Below are 18,163 nucleotides of genomic sequence, written 5' to 3'. Positions count from 1 at the left end.
CCAGGCTTCAGAGAGACTGTCAACAGAGGCTCTCTCAGAACCTAGAGATGTGAAGACTGGCACTGAGGGGAAGCAGAGGGTTGGTTTCTGGGAACTCGAGGTTAAGCCTAAAACTGCCTCATTCTAACAGTCATGGAGCCCGTGACCAAGAATGGCCAGGCAGACACCATCAGCAGCACTGAGAGGTCAGTTGAAGGAGCCCTTAAAATAAGGCAGCTCAGCACGATGCTCTCCCCAGCTGGATGTTTCCAGAGAGCTCTGGAGACCTGGACCCAGGGAGAAGGACGGGACTGCCTCACCTGTGGCTGCAGAGGGGCAAACCCTGAGAAACTGTCTTGATCCACCACAGACGCCACCACCTGCAATCGAGGGAGGAAGGTGTAAGGGCCAGCACTTTCCCCAGGCCTCAGGGTCTGCCCTGAGATCCCATCCTTTCTCACACCCTGGATCCACTCTCACTGGAGCCTGGTCCCAGGGGTGGACAGTGGCTAAGTGTTGGACTATTGACCCTTTGGGTTAGAAGTTCCAGAAACTGGAGGAACCAGTGCCTGCCTGGTCCTGCTAACCCAGCAGGCTCTCACTCTAGCTCTTTTTTTTTTTTTTAATTGAGGTGAAATTCACATAATATAAAATTAATCATTTTATCTTGTATTTATTTATTATTATTATTATTGTTTATTTTTGAGAGAGACAGAACATGCAAGGCCAGGGAGGGGGCAGAGACACAAAAACAGACAGATACACACACACACACACACACACACACACACACAGAATCTGAAGCAGGCTCCTGGCTCTGAGCTGTCAGCACAGAGCCCAAAGTGGGGCTTGAACTCATGAACGGTGAGATCATGACCTGAGCCGAAGGCAGATGCTCAACCAACTGAGCCCCTAAAATTAACCATTTTAAAGTGGACAATGCACTTTAGGACACTCACAATTCTATACAGCCACCACCTCTATCTAGTTCTGAGTCGTTTTCCTCACCCCAAAAGAAAACACCACACCCACAAAGTGGTTAGTGCACATCCCGCTCGTCTTAGCGCCTGGCAATCACCAATTTGCTTTCTATTTGTGCACATTTCCCCATTCTAGAGAGTTCCTATAAATGTAATTACGGAACATGTGGCTTTTGTGTCTGGCTTCTTTCTCGTAGCATGATGTTTTCAGGGTTCATCCGTGCTGTGACTTATATCGGTATGTCATTCCTTCTAATGGCTATTCCATTGTACGGCTACCTCACATGTTGCCTATGCATCCCCCCCACCCCGCCCATCGATAGGCTGAGGGGTGTTTCCACTGACCCGGGCGCTCCTGAGCTCTGCTGCCCCGCCAGAACCAGGGACCCAACCAGCAAACAGCGTTAGCCCTACAGATGAGTCAAGTCAAGGGGTCTGCCGGCTCACTCTGGCTCATTTCTGAGTGCATTTAAGACCTGGATTTAAAGGAGTCCAGTTTACAAAGGAGTGTAACCATAGGGCTGAGGAAGTGGTGGTATCAAGAGCATCAAGCCGGGAGAATTCCGTGCTGGTCCGTTTCGCTAACGTGTTTCCTCCACATTTACTGAGCACCTCACCACTGTGTTTTCCTTCCACTGGCTCAGCCCCTAGAACCCACACCCTGTGACTAGTGCTGTGGCTGTCACCCAGGGTCAGGCTGGAAGGGAGGGATGAGAGGAGCTTGGAGACAATGAGCCAGCAGCGTCTGCCCACCTTTCTGCAAGACTTCCACACAGGAAGCAGTCTCTCACCAGGACAGCACCGGGGGTGGGGGGGTGCCCTCATCCCACCCTGGGCTGTGCAGGGCCCACCCCATAGGAGACCCAGGGGAAGCTGAGTGAGCCTGCTTACAGTCGCCTTGCCGAGGTAATCCTTCTTGGCCAGCTGAGCCACTTGCCTCTCATTTGGTCGAAACAGCCTGCCCACAGGGATCACCACTGGCTCATACAGCTTCTGTTTCTAGAACACAGAGAGCACAGTATTTCCTTACCTGGGAAACAGGGATGATGACGTTTGTCCTGCCTCCCTCACTGAACACATGCAAAGATTCACTGAGATTACCTCACAAAAGCATTTTTTCTAAATGTGTCAAGACTGAACTTGTTATTTATTCCAGAGCGTCTAAGGTAGGAATAGTCGGTTTCCATATCGCCTTACTCCAAGAGGCTGTGTGGACGTCTGTCCGTGTTACCTGCTCAGCACTCATTTTCCTGGGGGCGGGGGGGCTGTCCCTCTCCCACTCTGTGTGGCTCAGGTGGGCCTGCCACTGAGCACAGGGGATGCCACAACCGCAAGGTGGCCCAGGGCCCAAGCAAGGTCCACGACAGTGCTCCCTTGGGACTGGTGTCTGCTGACCTGGGCAGGCATAGAAAGACTGACTTGAGCCCCCTTCTCCTTGAGGTTTTAAAAATCTGACTTAAGACTCGTTTTATCCCAATAAAACTCTCTGACAAACCATGGATTATTTTCACTGTTTGTTCATAGAATCAATGCATTTTTGTTGAGAGCCATCATGGGCCTGGCTGTGAGGACTCAGAGGTGAGCACAACCTCTGGCCTCCTGTGCTTGGATGCAGCCTCCAGTCCCCTCTTCCCCTGGTGCCACCTCAGAGCCCCTTCCAGAGGGTGGCAGGAGGCAGGGCTCTGTGGTCCCCAACTTCAAGTCGTGGCTTCTCAGCATTGCCAGATTCAAGATCCTACGTGGAACTGTACCCCCAGATCCGTGTAACCCAGAGCTCAGAGAAGGTAAAAGCACCACTTCTCTCCATCCACATGTCCACTGAAACAAATACAAATCCAGTGAAAATCTTCTTCCCATCTGGCATCATCCGTACACTTACCCAAACACATTCCATGGCTTTGTCAATTTTAGAATGTCTCGGCTCAGACTTCATGCTCATGGCCAATGCTAAGTTTTCCTCAGCCTTTTTCCACTCCTCCTTCTTGGCATACATGAACGCAACATTATATAACACCTAGAAAAGCACAGGGCATAATACAAAACTTGAGGCTGCTCCAAACCTAGGCATCAGGGAAGAGCTTGCCCGTAGCTCCTGGAATGTTGCCTGGCGGCATTCCTCCCTCTCTCGGCTTTCCTGGGAATATCTAAAGTATAACACAATCAATCTTATTGCCAAGTCATGCCCAGCCCAAGGACGGTATTAAGAAAACATCACGTAATGCACAAATCCAACATCATGTGCATTGTTCTTTCAACAACCAAATAGATAAGGAGGGAACAAAAACTACGGTGTTGTTTTAGTAGCGAGAAGAGTGATGTGCTCAAGGCCCCCTGAAGAGGGGGTAATAAGATCCATGCATGCAGCCTCCCAGTCCAGCTCCTGCCTCCGAGCCGAGGCTGAAAGGCTGAACAGGTGCAGGGTGGGGGGAGAGAAGGTTCCAGATGTGTCATCCTGCACCAGCGCCAACAGAACCCTGCGTGAAACATAACAAGACTGTAGTATCGTCGTCGGGGCAGGAGGAAACTCCATGGACAAAAGTGCAATGGAGCTAGAAAGAGACTCAGCACAAAGCCCGGACAATGCTTTACTGGGAACAAGAGGGAACAGCACATTCACCAATAATCACTATTTCCCAGCTCTTGAGTTGGGTGGTATGTTCAAGAGTGTTTGTTTTATTATTATGCCTTCAACTTACACATACAATCAAATCGTTTTTTGGACACATCAGCAAGATAACATAAGTACTTGATGAAATGAAGTAAAAAGACCCACAAGCAAAGAGGGGAAAGCGGCAGGGGGCAGAAGAAGATCAAGATGGCAACTAATAACGCGGGTTTACATTCCTTCTTTTTCAGGACGGTGAAGCAAGGTCTTACAATACTCCACGCCACACGTGGAGAATGAGCTAGGCAGCCAGGAGCTGTTTTCAGATGTTAGTTATAAGAGTCACAGCCCGATGCCCCAGGTAGGGTGGGAATGATTTGCCAGAGCCACAGAGAAGAGGTACAGTTGGGCAACTGAGGCCTAGTAGAGAGGGGGTTTGCTGGCCTTCTCCAGCATGTGGAGGCAGTGAGGTGCAGGGGTTAAGGGCACAGGTACCCCAGGGCTGTTCCTGGTATGTAGCCTCAGCTTCACTGTAAAATGGTGACAGTGACTTTGCCTGCTTCCAGATTGTTGTAAGAAATACATGAAATAATTCATAGAAAATGGTGGTTCAGTTGCTTGGCGCATGGTGGGTATTCGCACATATTTGCTCCTACTATGGCTACTATCTGCTGCACTATGTTGGGGCTGGCTGGAAGGCTGAGCGAAGAAGGACTTTATCCCCCTAAAGTCTGCCTTCTCAGGGAAAGTAACCATGCCCGCATGCTTTAGGGGAAGACCACAGGGCTGAGTTTTGCAGACTGATGCCATCTGGGCATTCTTCGTCTTTATGATCAAAAGGCTAAAACTAGGAAGGACTTTGTACCCCTGGTAATCAGTGCTGCCTGTTGGAGGCAGTGTCATTGTCATTCTCCTTGTCATCATCTATATCATCACTGATGCCACCTACTGACCACCCATCGTGGGCCATGTTCTCTGCAGTATCTTTAAGCCACACGAACCACCATAAGAGCTGTGGCCTCACTTCTGTGCTTCCATAGTTTTTCCATTGCAATTTTCTTGTCCCAACCTCACCACTTCACCATGAGCTCCTGGGTGCTGACACCTTGCCTTCTGGACCATTCGACCTCTATGTCTACCACTAGTATACACTAGAAATGTATACAAAAACACATGGGTTTATTAATGAATGTGGATGAGGTAAGTACTCAGTCTTTCTTTACAGATAAGGAGCCCGAGGCTCAGAAATGACCTGTAACTAACCTAGAATTGTACAATGAGTAAGTGTTGGGTTGGGATTTGATCCCTATCTACCTGATTCCAAAGTCTATGCTTTTAATGGCAGCCAGCTTCCAAGATGGCCCCCAGTGATGCTCACTTCTTGGTCTTCACCCTCGTTTCCTCCCACATCCAACGGAGTGGACGTGTATAGCCAATAGAAATTGGCTAAGTTATAAAAGACATTGACCCTCCATATTACGTTCTCCTGGATTACGTATTTCTCTGGGGGAAGCCAGCTGCCATGTTCTGACAAGACTCAGTGTTATGGAGAGTTTCATGAGCAAATACCTGAGGCCTCTTGCCAACAAGTAACACTAACTTGCTAGACACATAGGTCAACTTAGAAGTAGACCCTTGAGCCCCAGTCAAGCTTTCAGATGATGGCAGTTGCTGGCCAACATCTTGACTGCAACCTCTTGAAAGCCTCTGAGCCAGAACCACCCGGCTACACCACTCTTGGATCACTGAACTCAGAGACTGAGAGATAATAAATGGCACTGTTTAAAGCCAGTGCAGTTCAGAGCAATTTGGTATTCAGCAATGGACAACCGATACACTTCTGCTCTGTCACAGTCTGCCCTCCACGTCCGCAGTTTGGTTCAGGGCCTCATCCAGATAAAAAAAGAACAGTTTAACAAGGCAAGTACAGATGGGTGGCGGGATTGTCTCCATGGAGTTAGTGGCTGGTGCTGGTTGATGGGACCAGGAACGAGCCCAGAAGCAGAGATCTCGATTCCCTTCCCAGACTATTTCTGAGTCTCCATGAGCTGTTGCCTTCATGCATGCTCGACTGGCCCAGCCCAGCACTGGCCATGTGCACAGGAAGAAAGGAGAACTCAAGTCTGCTTAAAAATTCCTATTTGTGGGCACTTGGGTGGCTCAGCTGGTTAAGCGTCTTTGGCCTAGGTCATAATCTCACAGTTCATGAGTTCAAGTCCTGCTTCAGGCTCTGTGCTAACAGCTCAGAGCCTGGAGCCTGCTTCAGATTTTGTATCTCCCCCTCTCTCTGCCCCGCCCCCCCCACTCTTTCTCTCTCAAAAATAAACATTAAAAAATATTTTTAAAAAATTTCCTATTTGGTTCTCTGTGACCTTAAGACCTTTTCCCACAACAGGTTTTTGTGACTCTGTGACTAGAAATGCCTGAGACAATTCAAAAAGGATGGTGTGACTTTGCAGAAGCCAGGATTCTACCATGGTGGGAAGAGAAGGGGTGGACTTCTATGCAGGAAAATGACTGGATGGTCCCCTGTGGCATAAATAAGGGTCTTAGCCCCTGAAAACTCCAGCTTCACCTGCAGAGAGGCCCCCACAGCCAGTTATTTGGTCATTTCAGCTCCAACTATAGGGAATCATTCCTCCCATGGAATTCTGCTTTGATGCCAATGGCTTATGATCCTTTTTCTAGAGCCACTTGGTCTTCCAACCCTTTAATCTGTACAAGTGGCTCTCACTGGGCGGTTTGAGGAGGAAGGGGCGGTGATTGGCAATGTCTAGATATATTTTAGGTTGTCATATGGCTCGGAGGCTATGGGGGCTACTGGAATCTGATGGCTGGAGACTAGCAATACTTCTAAACCAACCGCGGTGCCCAGGACAGCCCCCTACGACAAAACAGTATCTGGCCCGATGCACCACTAGTGGCCCGATTCAGAAGCCTCACTCTAGAAGCTGGCCGAATGCCAACCAGTTCTCCGAAATTCCCAACGCCTCGTTTCCCTAGACCATGAGAAGCTGTTAGCGTGCTGCAGGGCTGCGTGGGGGCACATGTCCCCAGGGCCCTGGGCAGCTGTGGGCTCTATTATTAGCCCTGAGCAACCCTGGGAACGCTTGGCTTCTCCTGCCTGAGAAACCAAAGCAAGGGGACTTTTTTTTTTTTTTTTTAATCAGCAATTCTTCTAAATAAAGATTTGATATTTGCAGGGGTTTTAGGTTTTAAAGCTGGTGGTATATATTTGGAGTTTAGAAGGGGGGGAGGGTTGGTTGGAGAAAGCACATGAGCCTATGAAGTCAGAGCCAGTGATGTATCTCTCTTTTGGTAATACAGAAAATAAGTTCTCCTTCTATGGAAACCTTCCCTGAATTTGTGCTTTGAGCTGTTCTTTGAACTAGGGAGGACAGATTTGTGCCAAATTATCCTCGCTCTTTCTTTGGGTATCAACCAAGTACGTGAGGCCAGAACCATTAATAGCAAAGAGTCTGTAACTTGGGAACCGAGCAAGGTTATGGCGGGTCCTGCATGGAGAGCAAACCCATGATTTTGGATTTGTTAGTATAATGCTGAGCAAATAGCTTGTCAACCTGAATTATGCAAATTATCATGAATGCTCTCACAGGCCAGCACACTCGGGTTCAGCCTCCCTTCAGAGAGCCCAGCAGGCTCGTTCTATGCGGTCCTTTGAGCCTCACGTTAAGAAAATGCATGCCTCAAAAACCATGGACTCCAGGATGAGCCTGAAGGTATCAATCTGAGGCTTTTCTTTTTTTTAATGTTTATTTTTGAGAGAGAGAGACAGACAGACAGACCAGAGTATGAGCATGGGAGGGGCAGAGAGAGAGGGAGACACAGACTCTGTAGCAGGCTCCATGCTCTGAGCGGTCAGTGCAGAGCCCGATGTGGGGCTGAAACCCGCAAATCACGAGATCATGACCTGAGCCAAAGTCAGATGCTTAACTGAGTCCCCCAGGCGCCCCAATCCGAGGATCTTCTTAAGAGGAAATCAGAGTCCCAGGCACAGGAGCCTGTCCCAAGTCCTCAGGGGTTTCAGCCGTGCATTGGAACTGTCTGCTGTCCTCAGCCACTGCGCACGCCTGCCCAGGCTGGGCCCTTCGTCCTTACCTCACAGGCAAACAGCTTGAACTGCAGCCCCAGAATCTTGTAGTCTATCAGCTGGTTCCCTCGAAGCTGAGTCAAGGCCTCTTTAAGGTCTTTAATAGCTGAATCGTATCTGCAGGACAGAGGGAGAGAGGAGATGCAATTCAGGGCACAGAGGAGCAAACATGGGACAGGATGGGTGTCCACTTCCCTTTTCTGACCCACCTCACTGGGACAAGAAGGCTTTCCGATCCCTTTTGGCCTGTTCTAGTTCTTTGCCAAGCCCGAGCCCTAGGATTCCCTAGTGCTCAGTGTGAGTGGCTCCCATAGGGTGTGCATCCCAGCACCCCCATTCCCTCCCCCTATCCACAGTCTCAGGAAGTTACAAGAATTTTCTTGTTGGTTAACTGCATTTGACTCCCTCCTTTCTGACAAGTGGCTTGTCACCTCCCAGTAGAGCCCTCACTGTCTCCTGAGAGCTCCTGACAGAGCCAGCATTAGTCACCCCTGAGTCACTCTGGAGCGGAGTCGGAGCACTGCTCACTCCTCGCTCCCCACTGTCAGGCCAGGCACAGCTTGGGGGGGCGGGTACCCCTTCCACAGCCCACGACATCACCCTCCTGCCCAGAGCTTTCTCCTTCAGCTTCTTTAGAGTCCAACTCAGCTCTTGGTTTTGTGGTCTTCTTAGCCTCCTCTGCCCACTCCACCCCCAGGAAAACAGAAGAAAGAAACCACCAATGAAGCCAGATGGCATCCCTCTTGCTGCCCCTGGCGCTGCCCTCTTGCTCTGTCCGATCGGCTCTGTGCTCACTGGCTCAAGGTGTAGAGGGCTGCTGTCGCTGGATTTGTGACAGAGAACAGGGCTGGCCACGCCAACAGTGCCCACCTTGAGCTGGGCAGGACCCAGACCAGGTCCACGTGGCCTGAGCCTGACCTCCGCAGAGGCCGTGGGGCAGCCTCACTGGGCTGCAGGGCATGGGAGACGCAAAGCACAAGCCACCCTCCCTCCCTAGCGCCCTGGCAAGCAAATCTCCCAGCCTGGTTTGGGCAACGGAAACAGAAGTGCCAAGGCCGCCGTCGGACCTGGACGCTGCCGCGCACACCCTCCCTTGGAGGCAGGCCTGGAGTGTGGTCGGGGGCGGGTCGTGTGGTGCGGGGAGGCACCCAGGACCGGGGCCACGAGCATGGCACTGGATCTGTCAGTCCTGTTATTAACCGGGAGACCCTGGCAAAGCACCTTCCTGGCCACAGGCTCCACATCAAGGACAGGAGCATAGGGGCACCTGGGTGGCTCAGTCGGTTAAGCGTCTGACTTCAGCTCAGGTCAAGATCTCACAGTTTATGGGTTCGAGCCCTGCATTGGGCTCCAGACTCAGAGCCTGCTTGGGATTCTCTCTCCCTCTCTCTCTCCCCCTCCCCCTCTTGTGCTTTCTCTCTCAAAATGAATGAATTAACTTAAAAAAAATTTTTTTTAAATACTTATAAAAAGAACACAAGCATTTTACGCACAGGAGCATATTGTGTTTGAGGAGCATATAGGAGGCGGAGGTGGCTAGGATGTGGTCCGAGATCTAATTTCTGGAGTCAAAACCACTTAGACCTGAGTCCTAGTTCTACCGATTATGATCTGGTGACAGAAACTTACTGAATTTCTCTGAGTCTGTTTGCTTATCTTTACAGATAACAATGGAAGCACTGCCTCCCAGGACCATTGTGGGAATGAAGGGAGATGTGCTCAGGACAGTGCTTAGCACACTCAGTAGATTTGCTATTATTATTCTTTTAGCTCTAACATTCTCGCAATTAAATTCATATGTCAATCCTTCGTTATGTGCTGAACACAGTGCAGTGAATTAGGTATTATCTGAAGATAAACCCCATGGTTGTAGCGGCTGGAACTGTGACTTCAGCAGGCTTCGGGCTGACCCCGAGGATGGGCTGGCCTGACAGCCCCAAGGCGCGTGTGCCCTGGGTGGCTGGTGCTGAAGCCAGATACTCGGGCACCCTTGCTTTGACTTAACTCACACAGCAGCTGCGTCTATAGGAGTAGTGGAAGAAGACAGGCTAGATCTAAGCCAGGAAAATGGCTTTTGCTACCACATCCGTGCTGTTCACACCGATGATGGTAAAAGCCGTGAAAAGCACGCAGCCACTCCTTAAGAAGCAGGTCAGGTCATTTCCATGTTCTTGCAGGCATTACAGAGAAGGGGGAGGAAGCAAGCATCCCTTTGTCTTCTAAGCTGGGAGACTGCATGATGGGCTCTGACTCATAGAGCCCCGAGTGAGAGGCCCGCGGAAACACGGGTGTCCTGTTCCTTGGGCAGGTGCAATTTCCACTGGGCCTGGGCGCTTGTGTGCGTGGGGAAGGAAGGACCTCCGAGGGCACGCTTGGAGTGCTGCCAGCGTGCACCTGCACACGCACCTCCCTCCCTGGCCAGCTGGCCGCGCAGGTGCCTTTCCGCTCTGACGGAACACTGCCTGTGTCTACCTGGTAATGAACGAGCTCAACACAACCGTCAGAATTCTCCCGTCCAGTCCATCAGGTTCTAAAGATGTGGACCCCATGGGAGGGAGAGAGAGAGAGAAAGAGCTGACAGATTATTCAAAGTGCTCACGTTGTGCTACAAAAATGGGGCGGGGAAGCCCCCTGCTAAATGTCTGGTTTCAAAGCATGGCCCTAACTGCCTGCTGCAGGCCTCAGCTCAGCCTCCACTTGTTTACCCGGAGGGGAGTGGCACCCCTGGGGCGCCATCTGCTTTGTCACACTTCTCTCCCTCTCTGTGCACAGGCTCTGAATAAGCTCAACATGGATTCCCTGGGAGCAGTCACCCCATGTGTGGATGGGCCCTGCGCCGGGGCCCGTCACCCTCCGCGAGTTCTCTTCCGTGCCATGTGGCACCCCCAGCGTCCCCTGGGAGATCAGGTGGTGGCAGCCTCCTGTGGGTTCTGCTGGGCCAGGTGGGAGGGCCATCTCCACACCCACCCTGACTGACACCCCCACCCCCACCCCTGCTCCTTGGCTGCCCTGGACCCAGAGGCCCCCTCCCCCGCCCCCGGAGGGGCTTGCCAGCAAGACAGCAACCTCATGTGGTTTTTCACCAGCTGAGCCCACGAGGGTTTATAAGTATAATTATATACTATGTAAGGTGTATCCTTATGTATTATATAAGGGTTTTTGTAGTGCTCTGGGTAAAGGTTTCTCAGGGACCCCTGACGTTCCTGATTGTTCCTGCAGCGCCCAGGCAGCCCAGATCTGCAGCTCCTGCACTTGTATCCAGGATGCTGGACAGTCTAGTGAGCTGAAGTCAAAACATGAGCCACCTCCACGCAGGGGAGGATCTGTTGTGCTGCGGCTATGGGCCCGCTCCATCTAAAGGGTTTGCGGTTCCTATCACAGCCCTAAGATTCATAAGGCACCGGGGCTGAACTGCCCTTCCCTTCCAAAGGACCAGGCTGGGGCGGACAGCTGACAGTCTGGTCTGTAGTCAACACTGAGGCACCGCCTGCCTTCTCGGAGATGCACTTAAACTTTGGCCTCTGCAACTTCATACTGACGGGAGACCACACAACAACACGTGGAAGTGGGGGAATCGGAGAGCAAAAAGCATACATAACATTATGACCCTAAACAAGTCCCATTGTAATCTGGAGGAATTCTTAACCTGCTCATTAAGAAGTGATTTTTCCTAGGACCCCAGAGCACTTATTTCCAAATAATAAGGCACTTTCCACTTTCTGCCTTCTGGTATAGGTATTAGTGTTCGTGACTTGTTTCTCTCTTTTAATTTGTAAGTTCCTTAAAGCAGAGGATATATTTTGCTTGCTTTTGATTAATTCCATAAACATTTATTAACTACTATATTAGACATGGAAATACAAGAGTGAATAACTAAAGATTTCTTCTCTCGATAAACTTAGAGTAGTGGAGGAAACAAATATATAAGTCAATATCTGTCATAGAGTACACAGATGTTATTTCATTCTTTTTTTAAGTTTATTTATTTTCAGAGAGAGAGAGCGTGTGAGCAGGGGAGGGGCATATAGAGAGTGCCAAGCAGGCTCCGCACTCTCATCACAAAGGCCAGTGTGAGGCTTGAACCCACAAACCTCAGGATCATGATCTGAGCTGAAACCAAGAGCCAGCACCTCCACAGATGTTATTTTAAAAGGCACAGAAGAGGGGCGCCTGGGTGGCTCAGTCGGTTAAGTATCTGACTTTGGCTCAGGTCATGATCTCACGGTTTGTGGGTTCGAGCCCCATGCCAGGCTCTGTGCTGACAGCCAGCTCAGAGCCTGGAGCCTGTTTCAGATTCTGTATCTCCCTCTCTCTCTGACCCTCCCCTGCTCATGTTGTCTCTGTCTCAGAAATAAAACATTTAAAAAGTAATAAAATAAAACGCACAGAAGAGGCTGCACCTGGCTGGCTCAGTAGTTTAAATATCCAACTCTTGGTTTCAGCCCAAGTCATGATCTCACAGTTTGTGGGTTTGGTACCTGCATCAGGCTCTGTGCTTACAGTGGGGAGCTTGCTTGGGGTTCTCTTCCCCACTCTTCCTGTCTCTCTCTCACACATGCTCTCTCTCAAAATAAATAAATACACTTTTAAAAAAAGTAAACAAAAAAAAGGCACAGAAGAGAGTGGTTGATGCCCCTAGTGGTTGAGCGGCTCAGGCAAACGCATGCAGGGTGAGTAAGTGGGCAGCTGCGGGACCACATAGGAACAGGCCAGGGAACTTTATCCCATAGTACTAGGATCCACTGGGAGATTTTTAGTTATTATTTGAGAGTGAGCGAGCATGTGTGCACACGGTGGGGGGGGCGGGAGGGGGAGAGAGAGGGGGAGAATCTTAAGCAGACTCCATGCTCCATGTGGAACCTGATGCAGGGCTCAATCTCATGACCCTGACGCTGGGATCATGACATGAGCCAAAACCAAGAGTCATAGACACTCAACCAACCAAGCCACCTAGGCGCCCCCCACTGGAAGTTTTTAAGCAGATCACATTTATATTTTAAAGATCACTCTGGAATAAGTAAGACAAGAGGAGGGAATGAGAAACCTGTTTGGAAGGGATTGCCACAGTCCTGGTGAAAAATGAGGGTCTAAACCTGATGGACAAAAATGGGTGGATTTAAGAGATATTTGTGAGATGAATTTGACAAGGTTTGGGAAAAGAGACATGCTGGGTTGATCCCAGGTAGAGATTTAGTAGCTGGCTGGCTACAGGTGGAGGTCAGTGCCGTGAGAGAGGGGGAGAGCCCTAATGGTTCATGTGCGGATGTTCAGGGGACACTGAGAGCCCTGAAATTGTACATAGAAGTATGTATGTGCTTGTGTGTGCTTTTCGGGAAAGATAGCCCTTAAAGTTTGCCATTTATCAACCATTGCTATTGTGATAAGCGGGGAAAGGGTCAAGAGCAGAGCCTTGGGAGGTAGGGACACTAATGCCTACAGATTGAGCAGAAGAGGCAGCTCAGGGTGCAGAATAGTGGCTCATTTCTATCATTTCCTCAGTGGATAGTTGCTGAATTGAAGATAAAGTTTGGTAGGTTTTTTTTTCCTCCAGATTTAACTATTATCAGCCACAGACTAATTGAATCCTAGGTCTCATTCCTATATCTTTCTAAGATCTCTGCTTCACTCAAAATCCAAGCTTTTTTGGGACTTCTGGGCATTTTTGTATAGAAATTTCTTCTGGGAGACTTTTCTCATTGCCAGTTGTCTGCCTTCATTGTAGGCTGTTAGAGCTCTTTAAAGGATGGCCTTCGAGTTCGTCTTTTGAGATTTAAGATTAACTGGAGGATTTGTGCTCAGGCCTCCCTGCTTATTCTATCCATCTGGAGAATATAGGGATGGGGGGTGGGGCAAGAAGGAGAGTAAGGAGAGAGAATAAGAAGGGAAACAGAAGCAGGATGCCACCGAAAGGTAAATGCTTGTATATATCTTCCTTCAATCCCAGGCTTTCTCTCCCTAGATAGCCTCTGTGTCTATGGTTTTATTTTGGGGAAGACTTCACTCCAGCCCTTCCTCATTCGGGTAATTGCATCTACATCTTGAAAGCCCTCTGAGCGTCTTGTGGTTGCCCGTAGCAACAGCTGAGCACAGCAGCTTTCTTTCTAGGCGGTTACTGATACATCCTATGATCCAAGCCTTTCAAGATTGTCCAGGATGAGAGCCCAGCCATCCCCCAACACCTGAATGTTCTCTACCATCTCCCCTCTTCTCCATGAATCCCTTGTCCCACCTGCTGAGCAAACGTGTATACACACACACACACACACCATGACTTCACCATTTTCACTGCTTGAAAGTTCTTCCTCAGGCTGAGCCAAACTCTCCTTCCCTAGAACCTGTACCCATTAATGGAACAATTTCTACAAACGGAAGTTTGCCATCCCCTAAAACATGTTAAACTGATGCTTAAAACATTTTTCCTGTGTTATGTGTATGTCTGTTTTGGGGGTATTTGGAGGTGAGGAGTGAAAACGGAGATTAGCTTTCATTTTCTACTTATGTGGTGTTTTACTAATGATTTCGTGTTGACTGTAAACATAGCAGAAATACAGATAGGCTGATAGAACATCATGGAAATCCCTAAAATGTCACCAGCCCAGAAAAATCTACTGCCAACATTTTGGCCTGTGGCCTTCCAGACCATTCTGTGAAACTGAAATGGAATTGTGTTATACATGCTGACCTCCATGTTTTAAAATTTAACATCTACTGTAGACTTCTCCCCTTATTAATACACAGGCTACTTATCTAGATTAGTACACCCTTATACAGATGTTAACAGTTTGCATTGTCATTTTGGTGGCCAAACTAGATTTCATTAAATCAAGCTTTTGTAAACACATTCTGTAGAAATGCAGAGGGGTCTTGAGGTGGTTTCATGATAATCCTCATCACGCGATAACTCAAAACCTCCTCCTGGCAGTAGACCATCATGGGTATTCCTTTGATGGCCAAAATATTTCCCACCAGCACCGCCCAAGCTATGACACCTCAGGGATGCCGGTGGGGCGTCACACCAGCCGAATGCAAGGCCTGTGTTACGTAGGCTCATTGTGCGCTAAGACACAGCTGATGTAGAACTCTTCTCCTGGGGAGGGCTTCTGCCTCATGCTGACTGATCGCCTAACTGCCGGGAGAAGGTCCAGTCTCACGTCCCAATGGAAGCTGGAAAGATACTTCATAAGCACCAAGCCCAGCAGCACCGAGACCCTGTCTGGGCATCTCTGCAAACCTCCCCAGCTTGCGCAACACTAACCACTTACTTCTCCATCTGGTAACAGAGCATCCCTCTTTGGAAGTACGCCACTGCCAAGTGCTTGTCTCGGTTAATGCTTCGGGTGAAGGCCTGTGGAGAGAAAAAGGATCCTTAAGGGGCCAAGGAGCCGGGCGGTGAGGAGTGTGAGATGAGCCCAGAGGGAGAGGCAAGAAGGGTCATGAGAAGCATTGGGGTCTTTCTTGAAGGTGACAAGAGGTCAGACGCCTCTGTAAAATGGAGATGTCGGGGCGCTTGGTGGCTCGGTCGCTTAAGCGGCCAATTTCGGCTCAGCTCGTGATCTTTCTGTTCCGAGCCCCACGTCAGGCTCTGTGCTGACAGCTCAGAGCCTGGAGCCTGCTTCGGACTCTGTGTCTCCCTCTCTCTTTCTCTGCCCCTTCCCTGCTCATGCTCTGTCTCTCTATCTCTCTCAAAAATAAAATAAAAAAACATAAAAACAATTTTAATGGAGATGTTAGTATCTGTCTTTCAAGATTACGGATAGGATTAAAATAAAAATTGAATATGAAAACGATTAAAATGCTATATACTGTATTATGCTTATTTAGGAAATACATATTATGCAATCAAAATAATAACCAGAATGCACGTAAAATGCCAGTAGTAAGGATGGAAGCAGGAAACCAAGTAAAGGCCCGGAGAATGAGAGGCCCAGGAGCTGAAGAACAGGAGGATGGATCTACGCAGCGAGAGGACGGCCGGTGGTGAGCCCGCAGGGAGGTGACCAGTGGCCCCTACACGGCCCTGGCAGGGGCCCCCCCGCCGAGGCAGGAGCAAAGAGCCCCCGCCGGCACAGCTGTGCCCGGACTAGATGCTATGATCAGCTGGTCTCTCCTCCTGACAATGTGCACCTTGTCCCCAGCAGCCACCGGAATCTGGGATGCTATTCGCTCAGCCTCTGAGAGGAGGTGGGGACCGAGACCCTCCCCTCCGCTCCCATCTGCCCACCTTAAACCTGACATGAACTTGTCAGGCCGTGTGGGTATTCCAAGTGTCTTTTCTCCTCACTCACTGCCCACAGTCACGGTCACGACCAGGAGCTGGCGCACTGAGGGTGCTGGGGGGAGGCGGTCTGTCCATACCCCCTTGCCAAGACTGGCCATAAAAGGGGAAGAGAGCATGTACACCGTGGTGTGAAGTGACACAGAATTTAATAGTTGGTGCCTCACGTAATCCAGTTTGTTCCTCTCAGGAAACTGAGAGCCAGAAGCCTCCATGACTTGCCAGAGACCAAGGTCTCCAGAGAGGCAGAGCTGGGATTCGAACCTAGATCTCCTCCTTCCAAACTCCAAACCCTCTCCAGCTTACCCTGACCAGTCCAAAAAGTGAGCACTGACAACGCTCAACCCCATTCTAGGGAATCCGAAAGAGAAAACACATTGGAACAGGATGCCATGACGCCCCACGGCGCGCCCTCGGCAGACATCCCTCAATCACAGGATGATTTCCTTCCGTCAGCCTCAGAATCCTAAAGAGAGGTGCCCTGGAAAATTAATCACAACTGTCACCTGAGAGGAAAGCTAGCTTTCAGTCCCTCCTCTTGATCGCCAGGCTGGCAAAGCTCACACTCAGAAGGGGCTTTCTTCTAACCGGGCGTGAAGCAGGGAGGTGGGGACCCTGTGGCCCGCGGGGGTTCATAGAAGCCAAACCTAGGGGAGTCTCCATAAACGTGTTAAAGAATGACTCCGGAACGATTTGAAGTTACTAGATGGACAAGAAAGGAGAGCAAACCCCACAGCTGGGGGCTCCGGGCCCACAGCCCAAGAGGACTGGGGAGCTTTGAAAACCCAAGGCTGCCCAGGCCCCTCCCCAGGCCACTTCAGTCAGGATCCCCGGGGGTGGGGCCTGGGCAGCTCTTGTTCTTTGAAAGCTCCAGAGGGGTTTCTGAGAACCGCTAATTACACAGGCACAGAGGAGGCCCCTGGGAGAGGGGAGAGGGGGCCCCACTCACCTTCTCCGCCTCGGGCAGGTTTTCCAGGATTGTGTAGACGCAGCCGATGTTGAAGCAAATCCTGGAGTGGGGGTCCTGGACTGCGGTGAAGGCGTCCAGGGCTCCCTTCCAGTCCTTCTTGTCAGCTGCAAGCACCCCTTCATTCCAGAGGCTGATGGCCTCAGCCAGGGACATGGTCAGGCTCAGGCTGGGGGGCTGGGGGGGGGGGCTTCCGGGGGACAGGGAGGAGGCAAGCTGGTGTCTCCCTCAGCAGGGCTGCTCCCAGGCCCTCGCTTTCCTGGCACGGTGCTCAGAATGGGGTCCAACTTCCCTTAAAACAACCTCTCAGTGTTGCAAAGGCTCAGGAAATGTCCCCACCTTTGGCAACTGACGCACAACCCTGACATGAGAGAGAAAAGGAAAGAGAGAGGGAGGGCAGGCCGGGGGCGGAGTGTGGAGGAGAGGAAGTATAGCAGATACCGCCTGCCGTGGGTCACTTCCCCAAAACGCTTCTGCTCCATCTCCCAGCTCTCCTCTCTCTTCCACCGCCTGCTTCGGGGCAGCTTCTGGTCCCGTCACCCTCTGCTCCCAGGCTCAGGGCAAACTCCACAAGTGGAGGCACCTGCTTGGGCCTCCATTTCCAACCTGTTGTTAAATGAGGGTGTTGGGGACACCTGGATGGCTCAATCAGTTAAGCCTTTGAGGTCAGCTCAGGTCATGATCTCACAGTTCATGAGTTCAAGCCCCACATCAGGCTCTCTGCTGTCAGCACAGAGCGTGCTTCAGACTTTGTCCCCACCCCCCACGCCCCTCCCCAACTGGTTCTCTCTCTCTCTCTCTCAAAATAAATGATAATTTTTAAAAAACTTTAAAAGATGAGGGTGTTGGATGATAATTCTTTTCAGTCTTAATGTTTTGTTTTTTTTTAAATTTATTTCTAGGAGAGAGAGAGAGAGAGAGACAGCGTGAGCAGGGGAGGGTCAGAGAGAGAGGGAGTCACAGACTGAAACAGGCTCCAGGCTCCCAGGTGGCAGTCAGCACAGAGCCCGACGCAGGGCTCGAACCCACGAACCGCGAGATCATGACCTAAGCGAAAGTCGGACGCTTAACGGACTAAGCCACCCAGGTGCCCCTCTTTTCAGTCTTAAATGAATTCCTTGCTCATTTTCTCATCACGTCATAGTCTGGATAGATTTGTTTTTGGCCTTGCACGAAAACAAGCGATTAACAAATTTCTGAGACAGGGCTGTCTTAGGTGTTCACTTGGATCTGAGATAGCTATTAT

General features: G+C 50.3%; 1 protein-coding gene across 1 annotated transcript in view; it reads right to left on the bottom strand.

Moving 5' to 3' along the window:
* The window catches only part of NCF2 (neutrophil cytosolic factor 2), a 32,854-nt gene extending 15,577 nt beyond the window's left edge, over positions 1 to 17,277 (bottom strand). The window contains exons 1-6 of the mRNA XM_039252984.1: positions 16,900 to 17,277; positions 14,938 to 15,020; positions 7,684 to 7,792; positions 2,839 to 2,973; positions 1,851 to 1,958; positions 300 to 359 (exon numbers count right to left, since the gene is read on the bottom strand). Coding sequence (XP_039108915.1) covers positions 300 to 359; positions 1,851 to 1,958; positions 2,839 to 2,973; positions 7,684 to 7,792; positions 14,938 to 15,020; positions 16,900 to 17,073 — 669 coding nt within the window. The 5' untranslated portion in view covers positions 17,074 to 17,277. The remainder of the gene's footprint in view (positions 1 to 299; positions 360 to 1,850; positions 1,959 to 2,838; positions 2,974 to 7,683; positions 7,793 to 14,937; positions 15,021 to 16,899) is intronic.
* Between the last annotated feature and the right edge of the window lie 886 nt (positions 17,278 to 18,163).

The sequence above is a fragment of the Hyaena hyaena genome, unplaced genomic scaffold (assembly GCF_003009895.1).
Source record: "Hyaena hyaena isolate Hyena2069 unplaced genomic scaffold, ASM300989v1 scaffold_439, whole genome shotgun sequence".
In the NCBI taxonomy this organism is placed as follows: Eukaryota; Metazoa; Chordata; class Mammalia; order Carnivora; family Hyaenidae; genus Hyaena; species Hyaena hyaena.
This window is presented reverse-complemented; position numbering and strand designations above follow the sequence as displayed.